General features: G+C 53.4%; 1 protein-coding gene across 51 annotated transcripts in view; it reads right to left on the bottom strand.

The window, feature by feature from the left end:
* Ncor2 (nuclear receptor co-repressor 2) overlaps positions 1-24,576 on the bottom strand; it is a 162,086-nt gene that overhangs the window by 74,588 nt on the left and 62,922 nt on the right. For 50 of the 51 annotated variants that reach the window (XR_003955607.1, XR_003955606.1, XR_003955605.1 and 47 more), the window contains 4 exons: positions 18,153-18,332; positions 14,459-14,572; positions 10,903-10,959; positions 6,207-6,259 (listed from right to left, as the gene is read on the bottom strand). Coding sequence is in view for 47 of the 51 variants with exons in the window: in NM_011424.3 (NP_035554.3) it covers positions 6,207-6,259; positions 10,903-10,959; positions 14,459-14,572; positions 18,153-18,332 (404 nt within the window). In the remaining 4 variants the exon portion in view is untranslated. The remainder of the gene's footprint in view (positions 1-6,206; positions 6,260-10,902; positions 10,960-14,458; positions 14,573-18,152; positions 18,333-24,576) is intronic. The other variant, NM_001253905.1, reaches the window with a different exon arrangement.

A 24,576-nucleotide genomic window follows, 5' to 3' on the forward strand; every position in this document is an offset into this window, starting at 1 on the left:
CGTCAGAGATGGCCAGCTCTCAGCAGGAGTTCAGGCTGATCGGCACTGGCCCTTAGTCAGAAGGGAGCCCACTCCCCCTACTTTCCCCAGAGTCTACTTTGCCCCTCAGAGCTGCCAGTACCCCAACCCACCATCCCTAGAGCTCCCATACTTGAAAGCCTGCACCATTCACATCCCCCTGAGTCACAGCCTTGGATACCAACCCACAAAGACCCACCCTTGCTACCCAGAGGCAAATCTCAACGGCTATGGCCTGGGGACCCTGTCCTATGAGTGGCTAAGGCATTGAGGGGTCTTCAGCTTGGGTACACAGCCAAGCTCCACTGTACCAGCTTGGCCACATAGGCCCCAAGAGACCCTGCAAGGACTACCGAGGAAAGCGGTGGGGGAGTCGGAGAGGAATCGAGAAAAAAAAAGGGTAGAGACGTGGGGAGAAGAACAGGGTCAGAGGGGGCAGGAGGGAGAAACTGGGAGAAGTAAAAGGGAGGGGGAGAGACGAGAACAGAGATTTACCTCAGAATGGACAAAGATTTGGGAAATGGAGGTGGAGGGTAGAAAAAAGACACAGGCAGACAGGACAAAGTTCAGACTGCAGAGAAGGAACAGAAATCCTGAGGCCAGGGCACAGCAGAATCGGGATACAGGGCTCCATCCACCCCAGCCCTGAGCAACAGAGACCCGGTACATCCCTACTCCCCACAGCCCTAATACACTCAACCAGGCGCTGCAAATGGCCTCTGGGTCTTGTGGGAGACACAGACAGACAGGCCTTGGGGCCCATCACACCCCTGAACTTGCCCTCTCTAACCTGGACTCACAACTGCATCACTTTTTAGGTGAGGGAACCCCAACTTCCCCATAGGTCCCTAATCCACCAAGAGCTCCCACTTTGAGGAGTTGCCCTGGAGTGAAGGCCTGGATGCCCCATGCCTGTGACCTCAGATGTGGCTTGGTGGAGATGCAGAGTTGCGGGCCTACCAAGCACAAAGCCCTAGGTTCAAACCTTAGCACCACGTGAAAATGCCGTCCACACCACATGAAAATGCCGTCCACACCACAGGAGGCAGAAGGATCAGAAGTTTAGTTATTCTGCACTATATACGGAGGCTGAGGGAGAGCAAGAGAAGAGAGGGAGAAGAGGGGAGGGGAAGAGGGAGAAGGGGAATGCAGCCGCCTCCTACTGGAAGATGGGGAGCTACCACCAATCCTAGTGTACTGCCTTACAAAATACAGGAACTTGGGTGGAGAGACAGAGGGAGACCTTGCATGAGCAGCCCAGGAAATCAGCGGCCTGGCAGCAATGACAAACATAGACTCAAAGAAAGGCAGTGGAGGGGGGCTGGGCTCCAGGGCTTGGCGGGATGAGATGAGGGTCAGGAAGGGTCTGATCCCAACTGTACCAGGGCACAATTAGATGGAACCCCACCCATGTCTGTTCAAGCTGCAAACGGTGTCAGAAAGGCCGAGCCTACTGCAGCAAAGGGGACCAGCCTGGCCTGCTGGTGGGAGAAGCAATACTGTCTGAGGTCGTCAGAGACGCAGAGAGGTGTGGACTGAATCTCTTGCGGGCTTGGCTATGTGACCCTGGAGAAATTACTGGGCACCTCTGAACCTCCAGGGCAAGACCAGAGACATGTTCCCAGTAACCTGCTTCCTGCCCATCCTGAAAATGAGAGGGTGGGTCTAGGACACCAGGAAGAGAGATGCCTCCTTCTGAGCCTGAGACACTCGAGGACCAAGGCTACGAGCTGGCAGAGACCCGGGCGGGGTAGTAGCTGTCCAGCCCCATCTTTCTAAGCTCTGAGACTTATCTGTCATCCAGGCATGGATGCTCCTGACGGTCCTACAGAATCTGGGCACTCCCACACCTCTCTTCTCCAGCATGCCCTTGGGGCTGCCTTCCCTGTGTGGCAGGGTCAGGGCAGGCTCCCAGCCCAGGTGGCAGGTGCCCTGGCAGAACCTCAGCTACTCCTGACACTTTTCAGAGCAAGGCGGGGGAGACGAGCAGGGTCGCACAGGTGACCTCCACAGGTCTGAAATCACCCACACCAGGAAGCCAAGCATGAAATTAACTTGAAAGTCATGGCCAGGCACGAAGGCAGAGAAATTAAAATGACAGGGGCCAGGTCCCCAGGGAAGGGACACTTCCCACCTCTCAGCAATTACAGCAGACAGCCAAGGAGCTGGTGACGGCTCTGCTCCCTGGGTGGTGGAGCTCCCCCCACCCCAACCCCCCAGATCAATCTCACTGTCCTTGTCACAGCTGTCACACTCCATGTGAGTACTGAGCTTGTCATCTCCCCACTGCAAGTGGGGACTCGTTCACTGCTATCTCCCAGGGACAGACAGTGCCTGGTGCAGACCAGACACACAGAGACGTGTGTGCAGTGAACAAAGGAATGAGGGATAACTGTCTCCGTGCTTAGGGACTAGAACAACAAATTCCCCAAGCACCTCTCTCACACGTCAGGTACAGATGTCAGCTGAGGCGGTGTTAACACAGTGGGCCCTTGGTGGTTCCAGGGCTAGCCCCACCTTACAGGTGGTGCAGAGACCCTATTTCGCAACGGGCACACAGTGTAGAGCTTGCATACCTCCCAGTCAAGAGTCTTTGGTTTGACATGTGGCAGGCGGCAACTGATCTCCCGCCTGTCACATGTCAAACCAAAGACTCTTGACTTGCATACCTCCCAGTGATGGGCCGCTCACTACCTCCATCAGCAGCTCTGAGGACACTGTTAGTTTTATGCTGGGGGGGGGGGGGGGGGAGGGTTGTCTGTTTGTCTGGCTGGGATTACAGGCACACCCCAGCCTAACACTACTCAGTCCATTTTATCAGAGCTGAGTCTCTCACGTGACTCCAGAGGTCCTGGCTCCACCTTTAGGGAATTCTGTTTCCCCTGGTGACCCCCAACCCCTAGGAGGCTGACCATTCTGAATCTTTTTCACCCAATTAGACAGTAACCCCAAAGGCTCCCAGGCATCTGCAAGGACTTCATCCACCCTGGAGGCCTGGAGCTCCTGACACATCACCTAGGTCACATAGACATCACTATCACCTAGGTCACATAGACCCCGCCTACCAAGCAGCTTCCAGGACCTGAGTGTCATTGTGTCATAGGGCATGCCACCTAGCATCCTTTTGGGGCTAGCCTCAGACCAGAGGAAGCTATCCACACTTTCAGTGCCTGGTCTCTGCACCCCACCCTGCCCACTGTACCTACTCCAGGACTATGAGCCCCTGGGAAAGCCCAGCCCCCATCCATGAGAAATATCCGAAACACAAAAGGCCAAAGACGAGAGGAGTCCTTGACCCTTCGGAAGAAACGAAAAGACACAAAATTCCCTGATGCTGTGCTGTAGGAGCCCAGGCTGAGCAGTTCACACCTAAGTGACCATGAAAAATCCACCAGACAAACTTTAAAAGGGTAAACTGTATACAAGCTCTATCCAAAAGCTGCTAAATTGTTGTCAGGGCCGCTGTGTCCCAGCACTGGGCTTCTCTGTCCCTCAGACTCATCTGCAGGCCACACCTGCACAGCAGGAATGGGGTCAGGAGCTGCTGATAGAGCCAGTGGCCACAGCTGAGCGCTCTTGGTCCCCAGGGAGTGATGGCACCCGTCAAGAGGCAGCTTTGACTTACCACATACTACCAGCCCTGGGCTGGGAACCCTAGACCCTATACCCTGACCTTCCATACCTCACAGCCCATAGCTCTCCAGGGCTTTCCCACACATGGTGTCCCAGGACCTTTCTCCCAGTGGCCATCAGAGTGAACTTGAAGATAAACTCGCAGCAGAGCACGTCCCACAATAAAGGCCGAATCTTTGTGGACGGTGACCAAGCCGGAAGGACAAGCAGCACCCTCCTGGGCCTGACAGATCCTGCCTGTGGCTGCGACAGTCTGCAATCTCATGCAGCTCAGCACAGCCCCAGGGCTTTTGCACTGCTGGTCCCATCTGCCTGGGATGCTCCACACAGCCCGGCAGCTGCTCCAGCTTCTCCCAGCACATCCTGCCCCGGTCTCTAGCCAGACTCCCTCTCCCCCTCTCTCCTACAACTCCATTTACTCTCCCCTCGAGATGCATTCACAGTGAAAGACTGTGTGGATTTAACAGTGTAACGCTGGAATGGGCAACGGTGGCCGTGATGTTTGTTAATGGTGCTGACAGCAAGGCCCAGCACTCTCTAAGCATGATGTAGCTCACACTGCACGCACAGATGGACTTACTAAACAGAAAGCTAGCTGTTGACGTATGAAAGGTCACTCCCTCAGAGCCATATTTATGACTTGATAGCTAGAATCCTGCAGCTGGAGGGTCACCACAACTGGCACAGGCTCAAGACCAAAGCACACCCCACCTCTTTCCTTTCTTCTGTCTTCACTTGCTTGCTTATTTTTAAAGCTTTCAGGGTCCTGGTATTTACTTGTTTAGTTAGTTACTTTTAAGGCTAGTCTTATTTTGTAGCCCTGGCTACATCTTTTACTCACCAGCCTCTTACTTTAGCCTCCAGAGCACTGGGCCCACAGGCCTATGCCAACATGCCCAGACAGATTCAGCTTCTAAGAAATCCATTCCAAGTCCAGCCTTGGTCAACACAGGTGACACTGGTCACAGCTTAGCTATGGCTAATGTCACCAGCTACACTGTCTGGGGCACATATCTCTTTGGCTTAGATCCATGACTGTTTCTATAGGCTGAAACATCCCATGACTCGCCCTACGAACATCACTCACTTTAAGCAACAAACGCTGTACAAAATCCTCAGCCTGCTATACGGTCGTTGGCTACGTCAGACTGGCTGTGACAGCACATCCTGGAATCCCGGCACTCAGAAGGCTCCAGGCTAGCCAAAGCCATCCAATGAGACCTTGTTGGTTCCAACACACTGAAGAAGCCCACCCAAGGAGTGTCACGACGTGAAGGCCAGGGCTGGCAGCCCCGGGAGAGCAGATTTTCTCCCTTACTTCTCTCAGCTACTTGTCAACCCAAACAGGGAATAAGCCTTCGTCTGTCCTGACTCCACGGGGTGAGGATAGGATCTGGCAACAGCAGCAAGTGAATGAATGAACGAACTAATGAATGAATGAATGAATGAACACATGAATGAATGAAGGAGTAAATGAGCTAATGAATAAGTAAATGAATGTCCCAGTAACCTGGCCTGGTGGCACAAGCCCCTCCCCACAAAGCAACTGTGACAAACCCCTATAATGAGCTGTCATCATCCATCCCTCTCCTGCAATTCATCTCCCCATGGGGATCAGGGCCACTGGGCGTGCCCCACACAGAGAAGCAGAAAGACTCAAGTCCAGGGCGGTGATGGGGCCATAGCCTATGGTAGCAGCTGGACCCAATACTGACTGCTAGTACAGGGCCCTCAAGGTTAGCTAGGAAAGATATTCCAGGGAACACAGGAGGTAGCCAGGGTGGGACATCATACAACTCCAAAAGCCAGAGGCCTCCTGAGACACTTGTAACACTTGAGAACCAAGGGGGACACTAGCTACCAGATCACTGTATCACCACCTACTGAGTTCACCAGCCCATGCTCCAATACCACCAGGCAGGATCTTTGCACACTTGACCACTCAGAGCTGGATCCCTAAGACCCTTGCCTCCAGCCCTCCCCCACCTAATACACTGCCATGTGCTTCAGGCCCCTCCCACCTTTTGGTTTCTGGATGTTAGTTGTCTCCTCCACAGCCCACTGACAGGAACTACTGCTATTCGAAAATCCCAGGAAGCTAGCAGCTACCTTACAGCCATTCTACGTATCCCCTCCAGCTTAAGGGTGCCAGCTATCAGACACCAGCCCAGCCTGATATCCCTGCTGAACACCACTGTATGGAACCAAAGGGACATTAACTCCTCCCAACCTCTACCTGGGAAATGACCCATGACCGGGATGCGGCTCGTGAAGCCTCTGGGTTAGCGCTTCGAGCCACCTCAGATACCAAGTGTGTGCCCAGAGCAGTCCACAGCTAAGAGTACTGGAGCTGGCTGTGCCCTGCATAGCCTGTCTCTTCACACCATGGCCTCCTGCCTCCAGTCTCTGTACCCAAGCTGCAAGGTGCCACTCCCTCTGCTCCAGGCCTGCTTTGAGCCCAGCGTGGGCTTGATGCAGCTAGGGACTTCCACCCAGACTTCCCACTGGTCTTCTGGTCCCCAGGAATGGGCTGGTACCCCAGAGCAGTGACTCACATTTTGATGTTTTCATGGTACTGGCGTGTGTCAGACGGCTGGTTGTACAGAGGCTGCAGAGGAAGAAGAAACATGTCAGAGATGGATGGGACGGGTGACAGGGTGTGGTGGACAAGTATCACCAGCCAGAACCCAGACCAAGCACCCTCAGCCTCAGGCCCTGCAGCCCTGTCACCAGCAGCTGACCACTGGTTGAATAATCAGATGTATAGCTGGGAGAGTGGCGGAGAACACAGGGAGAAGCAGGACCTGGCCAGGAAAAGGCTGCAGCTGGCTCTAGGGCCCAGGCCTGGCCTTGACCCTAAGCAAAGTAGTTTATCTGCAAAACGCTTAGGGTTGGCTTGGCATCTATATCACCATGGAAACCTACAGCCCTAGTGCTACCAAGGCATCTTACCCTGGACCACAGAGACCCAAACAAATCAAGAAGAAGAAGCTGAGGGCAGCAGGTGGCAGGCACCGACACACAGCTTCTGCAGAGCCCAGTTACAACTGCCAAGAAGTGACCTCTCCCCCCACTGGCCTACAAGAGACCACCCAAGGCCTCTGCTCTGGACAGAGGAAGCTGGCCTAGGGCTGAAGACACTACAGGTTCCCTCTGCAGGGAACCAGGAGCCAGGTCCTACATACATGGGAGAATGAGTTTCAGAGGGAAGCAAGAACAGTGAGTGGTCAGGAGGCCCGTCGCATGTCAGAGGCTAGACCAGTGGTCTGTATCCTCCTATGCCATGATTTCCTCTGTCCAAGATATGGACCCTACACAGCCTACCTGAGGGACATGAAGCGGCCACAGGTAGAACAGAAAACTACCCACTACCTCCCAGAGGTCTCTGATGCCTGAGACAAGAGTGCAGGTGTTTAGCACTCTGCGGCTGCAGCTTTGTTAGAGTGGTTACTCGTGTGGCAGTCGCTACCACTACACAGATGGGAAGCTCGAGGCTGGTTGCCAAACCCGCCCATGGCCTGAACTCCACCCCATGAGGACTCTGTATCCCCTGGCTGCATCCCGTGCCTGCCTCCTCTGAGCCCTTTCCTTCCTGTGCACTCACGCTGCCCGGAATCTCATGATGTCCTTGGTCTCTGGGTAGGGTAGAGACACAAAAGGCTCTAAGGGGAAAATTTCTACAGGTGGCAGACACAACTCTTGGACCAGTGTGGGAACCGTGCCAGCATCCTTTCCCCAATAGGTCCCCTACTCAGAGACAAGGCAGGTCACCTGCAGCCAGGCCATCATCAGAGACACCAGTTTTTGCACCTTATGGCAATGCACCAGGGGCTCAGCCAGCCAGGCTCAACTGCTCTCCTGGTGATAAGAAACCATGGGTCAGCGCCTCCTGTGGGCTCAGAGCCTGAAACAGGGAAGCATCCCTAGCAGAGTTGAGGAAGAAGGCATAGGGCAACAAGAGAACCCGCAGTCAGACTCGATGCATAACTGACCAGAGGAAAGGAGGGGTCTGACACTGCTGAGGATGCTGTAAGGCCTCATGAGTGCAGCTTCCTGATACCCAGGGCAGCCACACCTCGATCCTTTGTGTTTCCCCAGATGCCAATAAAACAAATGCCAATGTGGATGGGCACTGCTCAAGGACTCGGGCTCCGGTGACACCTAAGTCTGGATTTCCTCACCTAGAAAATGGGTGCAGGGCAGAGGGCCCGCCTCATAGGATGTGCAAATAGCCCAGAACATTCTAGATGTGCTGACAGTGTGCCATTGTTTGCTATCAAAGATGGAGAACAGCCCAACTGGGGCAGGAAGGGGTGGAGGCTCACTCAAGTCCACTGAGCACCAGCGTGGGGCAGGAGCAGAGCATGCTCTCAGCATGGGAGAGCAAAGGGAACGCCCACACCCAAGGGGCAGCAGCAGACAGACCCCTACCTGCCTCCTGGGGAGTAAGGCGGAAGCTGTAGTCCTAGACACTGAGGGGCACTGCTGCACCTTAGAGGGAAGCCACCCAGGGGAGCCCCCCTAGGCTCAGCACCCAGGTAACACCCTGAGGCCATCTGACAGGGGCAGGGGGCTGATCCTGGGAAGGGACAAGGACACCTGGTGGCTTGCATTCTCCTGCAATGGGGGCAAAGCTGCCCTCTCCATTAAAGACAAGTGGCTAGAGCTGCAAATTGGAGCCCTTGACAGCCATGGGTGTGGGTGCCCTTCAGAATGGCAGGCGGCAAGCCAGCTTCTGGAGTCACCAAACCCAGCCCACGGGGACACTGAGCTCTCAGAATGACACCTCAGAGCAGGAAGGAAGCAAGTGACTCAGAGCTGTGCAGCCTCCCACCTGGCCAGTCTGGTCCCTGCCCAGCACAGGGCCCTCCTAGATCACACTGGGCCATGGGATGCCCCCAAGGCGGAATCCCTGAAGCTTCTACCTCCCTCTGGAGAACACAAAGCAAGATGGTCACTACCTTGCTGTTGCTATGCCAAGGCTCCCAAATACTCAGTAACTGAGGAGGTGAGACCCCTCACTTTCCTACTTCTCTCTCATTGTCAACCTGACTGCCTAGGGTCACCTGAGAGAAAAGGCCAAATTGAGAAGTTACCTAAAGAAAATTGTCCTGGGGCATGGGGGGATTTCCCCCCCCCTTTTGGGGGGGGGGTGAGAGTAGGGGTGGGGTTTAACTGTTAATTGATGCAGAAAGGCCCAGCCTACTGTAGGCAGCACCATTCCCTAGGCAAGCGGTCCTGGGTTATATGATGAAGCTAAGAATGAACTTGTGAGAAAGCAAAGAAGTGTTCCTCCATTGTTTCTGCTTCAAGTTTCTGCCCAAGTCCCCACCCAGACTTCCCATATAAACTAAAATAAACCCATTCCTTCCCAAAGTTGCTTTTGATCCAAGTGTTGTATCAAAGCACCAGAATTCATGGTGGCTCAGTGACCAAAGCCCAAATCAGCAGTATCTAGGAAGAAGCAGTACAACAATAGCTCTACACACAGAAGCCCTAGGAAGACCTGGCTACACTCACAGGCTGGCACACTTCTTCCTTCATCTCTCTGTGTGTGGTGCTGGGCAGAGCACTACCCTTCGGAGCCTCTTTCAGAACATGAGGAAGGTGGCAACACCCAAAGACCTTGCACAGCAAGTGCCTGTCAGCAGCAGGTGACACCCCCTACCTTCCCCCTCCACACACACACCCCGTTCTTAGGCCATTGATGCCTCCAAAGCCCCGGGTTAGACAAAATCTCTAGGGAGAAGCTCCCACGAACTCCTCAAGCAACAGACAGTTACCTTCTTCCCAAGGACAAAAAAGTCACACACACAAACACACACACACACACACACACACACACACACACACACACACACACACACACACATGCACACAAACTCCTTGAATCTGAACAGGATGGCAGAAGGGAGAAACAGAAGCAAGACACTAATGGGACTATACAATAGTGCAGCCACCTTAGAAACCAGCCAGGAACTTGTAGATGCAGGGGGAAAAACAAACAAGACAAAAAACAAAAAAACCAACACTGGAGACAGCAATTCTACTCCCAAGTGTAGACTAAAGAGACACAAACGCTGCTCATTCCTAAGCTTGTGGCATGGCTTTATTATCAGGGGACAAAAGCAAGAAGCCACCCAGTGTCATCAACTGAACACAGAGAAATAAAATGCAGTCCGGAGACAGTGGAATATAATGCAGCCCTGAAAAGGGATAAAGCACCAACACAGATCATGGTGTAGGAGAACCTAAATAAAGTACCAATGCTGGGGGCGGGGTGAGGGAGAAAGAGTAAGAGAGAACAAAGACCATGGACTACATGGCTCCATTCAGAGAAATGGCCAGAAGGACGACAAGGACAGTGACACAGGACTCCTTTGGACCCTAGTATCACACACATCTGGAATAATGAACTATGCAGCAGATGGTACAGCTCAGTAGTGAAGGAAGAGAGAGTGAGAGACCTGGTGGTGGCACAGCGGCCCTGCCCAGCTCCCAGGTGTAGGAAGGGGCCACGTAGAGCCTACCACAGGCAGCAGAGGAGCCCAGCACCCATCTGTCCACCCTAGGTTCTCTAGGGACAAGACTGTGTCAGCGTATACCACAGATACCACAGACCTGGCCCTACAGTCTTCAGCAAGCATGCAGTGCCCAGGACTCTTGTCCACACCCCAAGGGTGCTTACACACACCCCCGACCCTGTGCACCAACGGCCAGCTATACCTGCCACCTGTGGCTGATATGATCCAAGACTACACCATCAAGTGCAGGTTTGAGGGGGTGAGGTGCACTTCTGCCCCATCCACTCCAGCAGATCCCGAGGCCGGGGCTGCTTTCCCACCCTGCTATGACACACTGGAGACGAGCAGGGCGATGATGATAACAATCATTACAGTCATGGCCACCCTTCCCACCATGGCAGGCAGCAGGGCTGAAGACATCAAGAGTCCTCCTGAGGGTTTCTGGGCCATCAAGCTCAGAGAACGGAGTGGGCAGGACTCTCATGCAGAGCCAACATGGCGAGTGGCCTTTGGGCTGCAGAGGCAGGGACAGGCTCACTGCCCAGCTGCCACTCAAGAGTTATCTGCCAGCGCCCTTATCAGGAGGTACTGCTTCCTGCCTTCCCTTGGGGACAGTGCTGGGCAGTAGATGACTTCCTCCTCCCTCCCTCCCACTCCCCCAACACCTGCTGCCCGACCCTGCTCCTCCACCCCACTCCTCCAACCCGCACAGCCACACCCAGCTCACCAGCTCCACCTGGGGCCCCAGGCCTTCTAGGATCCGGTGTGCGGCTTCGGCTTTCTTCTGTGGGGCAAAGAGGAGAATGGAATTAAACAAGGGCTCAGAGCAGGCTGGAATCAGCATCTCGGGATGAGGGTAAAGCCCAACCTGCAGGGAGGACCCCAGACAACCCTGCAGGAGCCCCCAGTCGCTCCCAGGTTGGCCCAAGGGAGGGATCTGACCATGGCTAACCAGGCTATAGCTTCTGCCAGGCACGGACGCCTCTGGTGTCTGCTGACCTCAGAGCCAGAGCAGCGGAAGGGGACACCAGAGCCTTCGAGGATCCCATCTGACAATAAAGTGACTATTTCTGGCCTCTATCCCCTCCCTTCACACACCAGGCCTCATTAAGGAAAACAGAGGCGTGCTGCAGAGGGCCCCACGGCTGTGGGGGGCACCCCTCAATAGGCTGGATCTCTCCTCTCAGACCAACACATGAAGACAACATTGTGCCTCTGCTGGCTGGCTGCCCAGACTGGGACCACCAGGGCCGACTTACAGGAAGCAGGGAGTGAAGCGGGGAACATGGATTAGGATGGGGAGGCGCACAGAGGCAGAACCTTGGCAAAGCCTGAATCCTTATATCAGACAGCAGATGCTGAAGAAAACTCAGGGGTCCACTGAAGTCACCGTCATCACCTGAGAGCTATGGCACTGCAGAGCTTCCTGGGGGCAGACAATCTCAACCCACCCAGACCAGACATGGGAAGGGCTCAAGCTAGCAAGCAGAGCAGCTTCTGCCGTGTGCTAAGGTCCACTCTGAGATCTTCTGTGCAGAGCTGAGACCCTGAGACCAGCGGCCTCAGGGTGTGGTCAGGGCACAAGCTTGGTGGGGGTGGGGGAGGTGCCACTGAGCCAGTCACATCGACTCAGCGACAGTATCTTGGTGTGTGTGTGTGACAGCTCTGTGGGAATCAGCACCAGCTTTGTGCTTAGGCAAAGGGGGTGGCACTTAACACAGCGGGGCCACCAGGGGCTGTGCTTACACAGCTGGAGCAGAGATTTGGATCTGGGGGGAGGGGGAGGGGTTACTAGGACCCTGTGCCCTGTAAGCCACACCCACTAGTGGCAAGACCCACAGCTTGTGTAAGGATGTGCTGGAGTCTGCTGTCGCTCCTTGGGAACTGGGGACACATCAAGAAACGTGGCTTCCTCGGTGGCTGCTGCAGACCTTCTTGCTCTCATACCACTCCCCGCCCCAACTCCCACACACCTCCTCCCTCGCTGTCTTCTGTCACCCTGGAAGCTGAAGCTGCCCACCCCCCAGTTAAGATGGCTGGGGCCTTGCTATGCGGACCCTGCTGCTCCCAGATGCCATAGGTCCAGCCACATCCTGGCACTTCTGCCCTGCCACTGTCCCAGTTACCTGCCAGGCTCCACCCACCTTCCTCCCCAGAGAGGGCTCAGCTTCCCCAAAGCCTCCAGACCACCCTCAACTGACCACTGTGTCTGGGAGCCACGGGAAGGTGACCCCAGGGATGTAGCTCACCTATGTGATGAGGACACTGGGGACAAGGCAGCAGTGTCACCCAAGCCTAACTGAGTCCCTCACACCCGCTCCAGGACAGGACCACAGGGCTCTTAATGGATCTACAGCCTGACCCCAGGTCACCTCTCAGCCTGGCTCTGTCGCTTCCCCCAACACACTGGCAGACAGCAGACTTGGCTGTCACATACAACAGGTTCCCAAACACTATTATCTGTCATCCTTATGTGAAGACAAGGCCAGCTTACTGGAGATGTTGGTACATACTCATTAGAGCTAAGCCAGCCTTGCCCAAGGGTGAGCAGGGCAGCCTGGAGGTCTAACAGGGCAGCTTCAATCTGTGAACAAAGGTCAGGTCACAGGGACACACAACCAAGGCGAGCAGACCAGCTCTAGAGACCAGCCCTGACTATGAGCACACAGGTATCTGAAGGTCCGGCCCTGGAAATGAGATAGGCAGAACAAGAGGGACACCACTGTCTGAGGCCCCCAAGTATCGTGCCCAGAGAACAAGGAAGAAGTCAGGAGGTCCCTGGCATTTTGCAGGATCCACAGCCACACAGCCAGAGACCCTGGGGCCAGTGGGGCCAGCAAGTTTCAGCCACTACCACATACTGCACAATGTCCCAATGTCACAGGCAAGACCCAGCATCTAGATCAACACTCTCAGAGTGCACACAGAGCTACACGTGCTAAGCAGACCTAAGTGTACGGCCTATAAATGTGTGGTGACCTATGGGTCCACTCCACCCCTCTACTTGTCACACATACACACACAGCCATGTCTGTGACAAGGTGTGACAGGCAGAGCATGCTCTGAAGATCAAAGCTGTGGCCCCTCCCACCACCCAGTCCCCCTCTTGCCCATGCTAGTCCCCACTTTCCTCCCTGACTGTGGCATGCCCCTCCTCCAGCTGCTGCACCCGCCTGCAACTGTGATGCCCACAGAAGCCCCGGGAGGTGGAAAAGCCACTCGTTGGTCTTGAGGACAGATGTGTTCCAGATGCACGAGGCCTTGGGCTGCCTGACCACAGGAACACTGGAGGCAAGAGCCTGTCCTGCCTCTTCCTAGGAAGGAAGGGGGATTAAAATGTAATCCTATTGATCGCAGGGAATGCTAGGCTCTGCTGTTGTTCCTCGGGGAAAGCTGGGGAGCCTGCTCCAGGCTCCGTGAAGGCAGAGGAACAAGCATGGGTGTGTGACACATCTCCAGGCCCTCCTCCTAAGGCTGTGATACAGGCCTTAGCTAGCACAAGGCCGGGGACAGGGGGACATCAGAGTAGAGAGAAAGAGCAGAGGGACCTCCCTTAAAGAGGGACAGCAGAACAAAGAGCAAGATAAAGGCAGCCTTGGGAACAAATGTCCAATGTGGCTAGAGAGCCACACTCCTCTGACCATCTCCGCCACCGTCAAGCAAGTTCAATCTTGCTTCTGAGTCCCAGCCCCAAATCTAACCTGCTGTGCAATCTCACGCAGGTCTCCTGCCCTCTCTGAGCCCCAGTATCTTCCCTAAGCAATAAAGAACACCTACTTACATCCTAAGCTATGGAACCTGAGGCACAAGACTTGTCTGGCCCACATTCCTCTCTGGGCTTTGGTTTCTCACTCGCAGAGAATCCAGGCAGTCAAAAGCTCAAAAGCCCAAAGCTCCAAAAATCAGGCCCTGCCTGCAGCTCACGAGCCCAGTTCAAATCCCACAGTTCCTGCACCGTGGCTGCGTGACTCTGAGCACTCCCCATCTCTGGGTCTGTCTCTCCAGGTGTGAGATGGAAACGCCTACGATGCACACCTTCCTAGGACCAGCCAGGCAGCCACCTGCCAGTATTAATAGTGATATCACCAAGCGTGTCACTGGATCCGCTAGGCAGATATGAGGTGACAGTGCATCTCAGTGGCCGGCAGGCCCCCTCGCTCTCCTCCAGCCTGAGGCCAATGCCAACGCTATGCATGGCCCATGGTCCACCCTCCCCACCCGCTCGCCAGCCTCCACGGTGATAGGGAACTCATGGTTCAATGACTTGCTCCTGTGGGCCGTACCCGGTTCTCATCGTAGATGATCTGGACCAGGCTTCGGTGCTTTGATTCTATGGGTGGTGGCGACACAGGCTTCTCGGGTTCGGGCGGCTTGGCGGCCTCCTCCTCCAACTGTTGCTGCGGGAAAGGGGAGAACATGAGCGGTGAAGGCCGGAAGCTGAGGCACTGTTCCCCCCACTTGCCCGTAGCCACACACAGGAAGTCAGGCTGATCGCCATTTCCTATGAGTCACCCAGAGACTCGGTGCCCTGCTTGGCAGGGATCCCTGGTGGCTGAGCCTCCAGGCTCCAAGAGAGGCCACAGGCACAGAGTGAAGGCCTCAACCAGGAGCACTACACTTCTGCCCCGTACACCCACACAGCCTGTTGAGAAGTTACTCAGTGTCTCTGAACTTCCTACTCCTTTCCCTGGAAACAAAGAGTCCCTAATCTTCTAAGGACTAAACCAGGAGCTACATGGAGAGGGCTGGGAGAGGCAGAAAGGAAGAAAGACTGGTGACAGACAAAGCTTTCCACCAGCATCAGAATCACAATCATCTTCACCATCACCATGATCAACACCATCATTGCCACCATTACCACAGCCACAACCATTACCACCATCACCATTACCGCAATCAGCAGCAGCACCCAATCGCTACCATCAGATCATCACCACCATCATCGCCACCACCCATCGCTGCCGCTATCACCTTCATTACTATCATGAACACCACCATCATGAACACCACCATCACCATCCTACCACCACCATCACTGACCATCAACATCATTACCACCATTAATATTAGCATCATCATTAAAACACCCCCACCCCCGCTCATCACCAATGACCACTACCACCACTACCTCCATTACCATTGCATCTATCACCATCCTAACAAACACCAGCAGCAGCAGCAGTACCACCACCACCCTCGTACCCATCACTATCACCATCACCATCCATCACATCCATTTTACCATCTCAACTTTCACCATCACCAACATCACTAGCATCATCATCATCAACAGCAGCACATGCCTGTGTCTTCACACTGGACCCCTCATCCATCTCCTATCTGGCATCCCTTCCTGCTGCTGCTGTCCGCTCTACTCCAAAGTCAGGAGCCAAGAGCAAAGAATTCAAGACTCCACGGGAAGCCAATGCCTAATGTGACCTACAGAGGGCGCCATGAGTGCGATCAGCGCACGGTCCACTCTGCTTACTATGTGCATTCAGCGAGCATGTTCGGTCACACAGGAACAGAGTTTTATGGCCCGGGAAACAAGGAGATGATGAGGCAGGAACAATCAGCACTGAGGCCAGAAGAGCCAAGCTGCCTTGGTCCTGCAGTGACCCCTGGTGGCAGCTCTCACAGATCAGCCCAAAAAATAAATAAATAAAGACAAAAAACCAGGAAGTCTAAGGAGTAGAGAAGGTGAAAGGGTGAAGACCAATGTCTTGGCTACAGCCCTGACCAGACAGCACACCTCTCAGCCTGAAGTCAGACTTTCATTCCATCGCCCAGGGTTCTAGAGTCACTGCGCCTCTCTGACCCTCAGCATCTTCCTCAGTGTGACCTGGCAGTCACCCACACTCCCATAACGGTGACTGGAAGATCCAAAACCACACTGCACAACAGTCCTGGTGAGCACAGAGCTGTAAGGAGCCCGGCTTCACACAACCCTCAACCGCACGCTACACAGTCAGCGATGAGCCCCAAGCCACTACAGTCTGGAAACAGCACTGGTGAGAACCTGGAAGAGCAGCAGCCCTCATGAGCAGAGAGGGTGAGGGGCGGGAGAACCAGGGACAGTCACTCAAGCACACAAGAAAGCATACCACAGCCACATGGTCGAATACCACTTCTCCATGAAGAGATTCGACTATGCCCTGTGAACCCTAAAAGTTCCTTATGCTGAGCACACAAGGCAGAGACACGAAAGGCAAATGGATGTGAGTCCATGTACGTGAGGTGTCCAGAAAGCAGCTCCACAGACTGTCACAGGGGTGACTCTGGGCTAGGAGATGGGGCATCGCTAAATAGCTCTGCGTCTGTCGGGACAGGCGGAGGAAGTGGAAGCCGTATGATTCGGTCTACTGCCAGTGAACTGCAGACTTTAAAATGATTCATTTACACTTGGGAATTCTAGTTTTGTAGGAATGAGGAGCGTGTGGAGAGACACAGGTCAGTGGTTATGAGTGTGTACGGACTGCTCTTGCAAAGGCCCTGGGTTCGGTTCTCAGCGCCCACGCTGGACAACTCACAACCACCTGTAACTCCACCTCCAGGATGTCTGAAATCCTCTTCAGGCCTCTAAGGCACCTGAACACACACGTACACACCCAAGACACACATATCAAACTTTCTAAATGTACTTAAAGGGGCCGGGCAGGCATGGTGGTGGTACATGCCTTTAACCCCAGCACTCACAGGTCAGAAGCAAGAGGATCTCTGTGAGTTCAAGGCCAGCCTGCTAGTGAGGTTCAGGCCAGCCAAGGCCTGAAAGACCCTGTCTTCCCCCACTCCCCCTCCCAAAAAAGGGGGTGCTGAGCCAGGTAGTGATGGCACACACCTTTAGTACCAGCACTTGGGAGGCAAAGGCAGGCAGAGATTTCTGAGTTCAAAGCCAGCCTGGTCTAAAGAGTGAGTTCTAGGACAACCAGGGCTAAACAAGAGAAACCCTGTCTTTTTAAAAAAAAAAAAAAATGGTGGTGGCGTTAACCCACCACAGGCTGACAAAGCACAAAGCTGGAGAGAACCAACTCCTACAAAGGGAGTATCCACATGCGCACAGGCAAACAAGTATATTTTATTTTCTTAAAAATATTTTTATTATTACAACATATTTACATCACATACATGTGTGTACATCTGCATATGTGCATGTACATGAGGTTAGGGCTGTCCCCTGGAGGTGGAGTTACAAGGAGTTGTAAGCTGTCAGATGTGGGTGATGGGAACTGAACCTGGGTAGTCTGTAAGAACAATACATGTCCTTAACCACCGAACCATCTCTCTCATTCATTTATTTTTATATTATTATATAATCTTATTTTTATACTTTTATATATATGTATGTGTGTGTGTGTGTGTGTATATATATATATATATATATATATATATATATATATATATATATAAATTATTTTTTAAGATAACATTCAAGAAAGAAATTTAGGTTAAGAGGAAAAAAATAAAAGGAGAAAAAGAAAACTAATAACAGCAGCTCAAGTCACTTGGCCTCCAGACTTGATCAACATCCATGCATGTAACAGTGGCTCCAGCCCAGCCCCCAAGCCAGGCCTGGAGGACTGGAGATGTGAGAGCTCCACTGGTCTGGCACGGCCAATCTGACCGCACCAGGGCCCAGCCTCACTCTGGGATTCTGGGCCACCATCTTGGAAGCCCTCAGTGCCCAGCTCCCGGCTCCCCATTCAGCTTTTATGCAAGAACAACCAAAGGCTCTTTCTCTGCCTTGGGCAGCTCATGGTGCCTCTCCCGGGAAGCCTTGGTCCCCTGAAGCTCAGGACTCTCTGTTGACCGTGCAGATATATGAGCCTGATGGGCCCGGCCCAGAGGCTTCCAGAAGCAAAACATTAAACACACACACACACACACACACACACACACACACACCAACCACCAGGAAATTGTGTGGCTCCAGGCACCTGAGGACGTGGGGCCGGTCTTCTGCCCGCCCTCACTACTCACCTGCTTCTTCTTCAGCTTGGAGATCTGCTGCTCTACCATGGTGATCTCACGGTCCACGCGGTCCATGTTCTGGATCAGCTCCTCCTTGGACAGTCGAGATGGCGCCAGCTCTAGCTCAGGGTCAGCGTGCGGGGGACTGGGAGGTGACACAGGCTCCAGCTTGCCTGCCAGGCTACGGTCCTGTGGTTGGACAGAGAACGTTGAGGACACCCAAGTTTGCCGTGACTTCAGGCCGCAGCACACCAGCTTCCTACCCTAAGCATCCCCAGGACGGCAGTGCCACGCGTGGATCCTGCCTCGTCCCAGCCACTCTTCCCATGGCTGTGTTCTCTGAAGACAAAATCCAGGAGGCCGGCAGGCAGTAATGACAGTCCTTACTGCCTCCTCCTGGCTACACCTCTATTTCCCGGGAACAGAAATAAGACTCCCACAGTGACCCCAGCCTGACAGCTCAGCCACATATGCCTTCCACATGTGCGTGATGCAAGCAGGCTGCAGACCCTGAACTGGAGCAGTCAGCTTTTCAAAAAACACACCTGTCACAACACACAGGAGCCATCGGGGTCACTGGGCCTCGCTTTCTTCTGTTTTTGCAGAGCAAAGAGATGGAACCCGTCTCTAAGCGAGCGCTCCACCACAGATCTATTGCCCAAGCCATTTGTTACCTTCAACCTTTTAAAGATTTATGAGTGTTTTGCCTATACATATGTATCTGCACCAAATGCATACCTAGTCCCTTTAGAGGTCAAAAGAGCGGGGTCAAGAAGCCCTGGAACTGGGGTTACCACAGTTGCAAGGCATGTGGTCGCTGGGACCCAGACCTATGTCTTCTATAAGTGATCCTGGTGGCAAGCCATCTCTCCCTATGTTGCCCAGGGTCTCCTTGAGCTTCGGGTCCTCCCACATACCGGGATGACAGTTCTGCACCACTACACAGGGCTCTTTCTCATGGATGGGCATTTGTCAGCTTCAGCAGGCTGCTCTGCCCTGAGGCTGCCTGTACATCTCCCACATGGCCCGGCACCTGGCTGCTTCATGGTTCTCTCTTGTTCTCTAGTCAGGGACCACCCAGGCTGCACTGGGATGCTCTGGCAACAAAGAGGTTAGGAAAACAACCCAGTTCTCATCTAGATAGCCCTGGGCTCCAATCCCAGCCCCCCTCTGCAACACCCAGTTCTGTGACCACAGATGGTGCTTGGAGGTGCTGCCTGCCTCAGTATCCCTATCTTTACAGTGGGGGGGTGGGGAGGTAGGGGGAGACAGGAGTAGTTTCACCTCCACAGTGGCTTGTGAGCCTAGGTGCATCCAAAACGTCTGACACACAGTTATCACTGAATAGCACTGTCAAGGAAGGTCTGTCCCTACCCTGGTTCCCGGCTAGGTCAGCCCCACCCTGTTCCCTCTGGGCCAAGACAGCAGCTGCTGGCAGCCATGGCCAGGCAGAGTCTGCGGCTGCTCCCCGCCCCCACACAGCTGCACTCTAAGGACACAGGATGCTTTATTCCTAGGAACAACTGCAGCCTGGGCAGCCAGGTGCCCCCACCTACCCCCACCCCCATCACTCTTGCCACTAGAAGAGCCCACAACTTCCACTTGTCCCCTTCGCTCTCCCTGTCCACTCTCAGCCCAGTACTTTGCCCCGGCTTCATGCTATCATCTAAACCATAGGTGCCACACTGGGGACTCCAGGCTCTCCTCCCAACAGAATCCCCCAGGAAACTCTCAGTATCCATCTCCAAACAGAAGGTGGCACTGAGGACAAAACCCTGAGCCCGGAGATCATATTGTCCCTTCTGCTCTGCTCCCCAAAAGCAGAAGAGGGAGAAACAGATTTGGAATAAGGGTGTCAGCAGTGGGACCGTGCAACCTGAAACCATGGACCAGACTTCTTACAGTCCAGGATGGGCTCCAAAACCATGCCACCTACAGAAGGCTCCATCTCCAAGTCTGGGACAGCACGGAAAATGCAGCTGGCAACACCAGCCACTCCATGTGGCTGAGCCTCACTTCCTGGACCAGCTAGATCAAGCTGTCTTTCATGGTGCTTCATCCTCAAGATCACGCATATGACCCGAGCCAGAACCCCCACAGTGTACAAACATACAGCAGGTCCCCTTTCTGATGCACATGCTCCCACATAGTAAGACACAAGAACAAAGGCAGTGAAACACAATCACAGAAACATCCAGACAGGGGGAATCCACCCACAACAGACTGCAGGGCTGGGAGAAGCCAGACAAACGGCTCCCTCACAGATGGAGGAACACTTTCCAGAGGGATGAAACCTTGACTCCTGACTGTCCTGCTACTGGCTTCATAGACAGCGAGCCAATGGCAGGAGAGATGGCATCTGGCATGCCAAAACACACCGGAGACACCTGACAGGCTAGCCTCTAAGTGGCAGGTGACTTTGCTTGCAGATGACCCCCTCCTTCTGTAGGTCCCAAGCCTGAGGACAGAGAAACCCTAAGCCCAACCAGAAACCAGGCAGCAATTTAGTTCTCTCCTTAGACTCCCTTAGCCAGTCATATACTCGTCTGTCCATCTGTCAGTCAGTCAATCAGTCAGTCAGGTTCTCCCCCAGTCAGTCAATCAGTCAGGCTCTCCTCAGTCTCAGTCAGTAAAACAGGTTCTCTCCCAGTCAGTCAGTCAGTCAGTCAGTCAGTCAGTCAGTCAGTCAGTCAGCTAGACTCACTCCAGCTAACTAGTCAGACTCCACTGAGTCAGTCACTTTCTGCAGTCCTGTGCCTAGGCAGAAAGCTCCAAGGCAGCAGTAAGAAATGCTCCATTTCTGACATAAAGACCTGTCACAAAAGGCCTGGGAATGAGAACCAAGGCTGAGCTCTTCCAGTTCCTGTAGAGGCCTGTGGCCAACAGCCACAGCGGCAGCTTCCAGGCCAGAGCTAGAGGAATGGCAGAAGTGGCTGGACCAGCAGAGCCAAGGATTGGGGACCTGTGAGGGGTAGAGTCACCTCTGTGGGGTTCCCAGAGTCACACATGCTGTCTTTCAAGCACTCCAAGAAGCAGCATGGGCCATGGTGATGTCAGACACAAGGGCTGAGCTCAGCCAGAAGCCACCAAACCTGGATTTCATTATAGGCACCTGAGTTCAGGGTCTGTGCTTAAGCTGCTGTCCCAGGCCCCAACTGCCCAAGGACCTTTCAAGAGAAGTCCCCCAAAACAAATGAACAGCCAAGGCACTGGGCAGCCCGAGCAGGAGGGTACTGCCAAATGTTGGGGGGGGGCAGAAACTTTCCCCCAAAACCCCTGCTCCTGCCTCCAGCTGGACTCCTCACAACCCACAGTTGCTCAGTTGCTCAGAGCTGTATGCATTCCCTCCTCACCCACCCAGTCCCCCTGGAGCCTGGCTCCAGCCCAGACGGGGCCCAGGCAGGGGAGAGAGGGACAGATGGTGGGAAGGCGAGAGGCTGAGACAGTGAGGGACAGACAGTCAGAAACAGAGCCATACAATCCAGCGGAAACAGAATGAGAGACAGAGAAACAAGGCAGAGACCCTAAACGTGTGTGTGTGTGTGTGTGTGTGTGTGTGTGTGCTGCCTAGGTTTATGTCAACTTGATACAAGTTATAGCCATCTGAGGGAAGAGCCTGGACGTAGGAAATGCCTCTCCAAAAGATCAGAATGTCAGCAAGCCTGTGGAGCATTTTCTTAACTGGGGATCGATGGGGGAGGGTCTAGAGCATTTGTGGGTGGAGCCATCCCTGGGCTGGTGGTCCTGGGTCCTATAAGAAAGCAAGCTGAGCAAGCCATGGTGAGAAAGCCAGTAAACAGCATCCCTCCATGGCCTTTGCATCAGCTCCTGCCTCCAGCTTCCTGCCCTGTTTGTTCCTGTGCTGACTCCTTTGATGATGAACAGTGATTGGACACATAAGCCAAATAAAATAAACCCGAATTTCCTCTCCAAGTTATTTTGGTCATGGTGGTTTATCACAGCAAACGTAACCCCAACTATCACAGATATTGGTATGAGAATTCTGCGACGGTGCTGTGACAGACCTGACCGTGTTGTTGTTGTTGTTGTTGTTGTTGTTGTTGGGTGTTGGTGGGGATTTTGGAAGGATTTCAGAACTTTGGACAAGAAAACCCATCGAGTGTTTAAAAGTTCAGTGAGTTATTCTGTGGAAATGTGGAAGAAAACAACACTGAGAAATGCCAATGACGGAGGTCTGGCTTGTGCCATTCTGGAAGGAATTCTGAGTGTTACATTAAGTCTCTCGGGGCTATTGTGTATTTGCTATTTTGAATTAAGACTGTGGTGTCTGTTTAGCCCGGACTGAAGAGTCAGCCATGATTTAACAAGAGACCAGCGCTACTGAAGTGCAGCCTTTGCTTTACTGGGACAACTGATGCTGGTCACCTGGAGGTAAGAAAGGCATCGGTGGTGACTAAGAACAGAGCTGCATCACTGAGAGGAAATCTTCTAACGAGCGTTTCCTGAGACCCAGCTCACAGACGCTAGTTATGTTCCAGAGGCAGCCAGCGCTGTACCTTGCTCTCAAGCCAAACTTGGTAAGGTAAGAGTCACCCAGGTGGTACTGGTTTTAAAGTCATGAAGGCGGGAAGCTGGGGTTAGGCACTGTGAGAGGAGAGGTCACTGGTGAAGGTGCAGCCTCAGTGGCAGCGGAAGGGCCAGGACTGAAGGGCTCATGCAGAGAAGCTGAGACTTGGTACCATGAAGGGAGCTCAGGAGAGGCTACTGGTGAAGAGTGCGGCCCAGCAGCAGCAGAAGACCCCAACGTTTTGGAAATGCCAGTACTGTGGGTTAACCACAAGAACAGCAGCAGCGGGGAGTGGAGCCTGCCAGAGCCTAGAAGACAAGCCCTTCTTCAGAGGAGCCCAGAGATCATGAGTGAATCCCACACTGTGAGTTGGGTTTTTCTTCGATCTGACTGTGACTATGCCCTCTTGAAATAAATTATTTAACTCATTTTTTATTTTACATGCACCCACAGTTGAGAAACTTTAAACTTAAAAAAAAATGAAATTTGAGTTTTATAGAGATTTTGAATTTTAAAAGACTGATATACTTTTTTTAAAGATCTATTTATTTTATGTATGTGAGTACACTGTAGCTGTCTTCAGATACACCAGAAGAGGGCATCGGGTCTAATTACTGATGGTTGTGAGCCACCATGTGGTTGCTGGGAATTGAACTCAGGACCTCTAGAAGAGCAGACGGTGCTCTTAACCGCTGAGCCAACTCTCCAGCGCAAGACTGATATTTTAAGAGGATTAATGTGTAATCTTGGGGAAGAACAAGAAAAGAAAGGTTATGGGTGAATAGTGATGTGTTTATGTCAAGTTGACAAGGGATCAGTTGGGCTGGCTAACTTTATTATCCATCAACTTAAGCTATAGATATCTGAGAAGAGAGAACCTCAATTGAGAAAATGCTTCCATAAGATAGAGCTGTAGGCAAGCCTGTGTGTCTAGCTCTTTCTTAATTAGTGATGCTGGGGGAGGACCCAGCCAGAAAGCAGCATTCATCTATGGCCTCTGCATCAGCTCCTGCCTCCAGGTTCCTGCCCTGTTTGAGTCCCTGTCCTGACTTCCTTCCTTAATGAACGGTGATATGGACCAAAATACCAGATGAACCCTTTCCTCCCCAAGTTCATCACAGCAATGGCAATCCCTAACTAATACACGGTGCCAGGAACACCTGAGCCCCACGTGGCCTCAGTGGTGACTTCGAGGACAAAACCCTCAGCAGAGCCACAGGCTAGATCTGGGGCACTCTGGCAAGCAGCTAGTGACAGCAGAGGCTGACAGGTTCCTACAGAGATACAAAACCCAGAACAGAGCTGGTCCTGAGACACCCACCCATCTACTACCCACGGATGAAGGCTTACCACGCATAGCCTCTCCTGCCTTCTAAGAAGCAGGGAGAGAAGCTCAGGATAGCAGGGGATCCAGGGCAGGGAAGAGCCTCCCGAAGGAGTTGCCTACCTGAATCCCATCCCCTACTTTTAACTCTCAACCAAAGCTCCAAACAGGGATGTCCTAGGTTGCCTCCACAGTTCTGGGAAGACCTTAGCATATGACAGACTGTGAAGTGTATACTTGGTATTAGCACATCACCCTTGTGGCCTTCCTGGTTATGCCTCCTCATTGCTGCCCACCCCACACTGGCCCCCACCTAGCCTGCAGACATTTGACTCATCCACTTGCAGTACAGGCTGAAGGAAAACCCCACCCCACTGTCTTGAGTGGTCACTCCCATTTCAAGCCTGGTCCCTAGTTCCCCAGACAGTGAACAAATGTCACGCTCAGCTTCCTGACAGCATTAAGGCATGGCAGTCACCTAGTCTGAATGCACAGAGATAGCTGTCCCCAGCCAGCCAGGAAATGACCATCCTGGTGCACCAGTCACAGGACCCAGGAGTGGGGCGGGGGATAGATGGACA

This window comes from Mus musculus, chromosome 5 (genome assembly GCF_000001635.26).
Source record: "Mus musculus strain C57BL/6J chromosome 5, GRCm38.p6 C57BL/6J".
Classification (NCBI taxonomy): domain Eukaryota; kingdom Metazoa; phylum Chordata; class Mammalia; order Rodentia; family Muridae; genus Mus; species Mus musculus.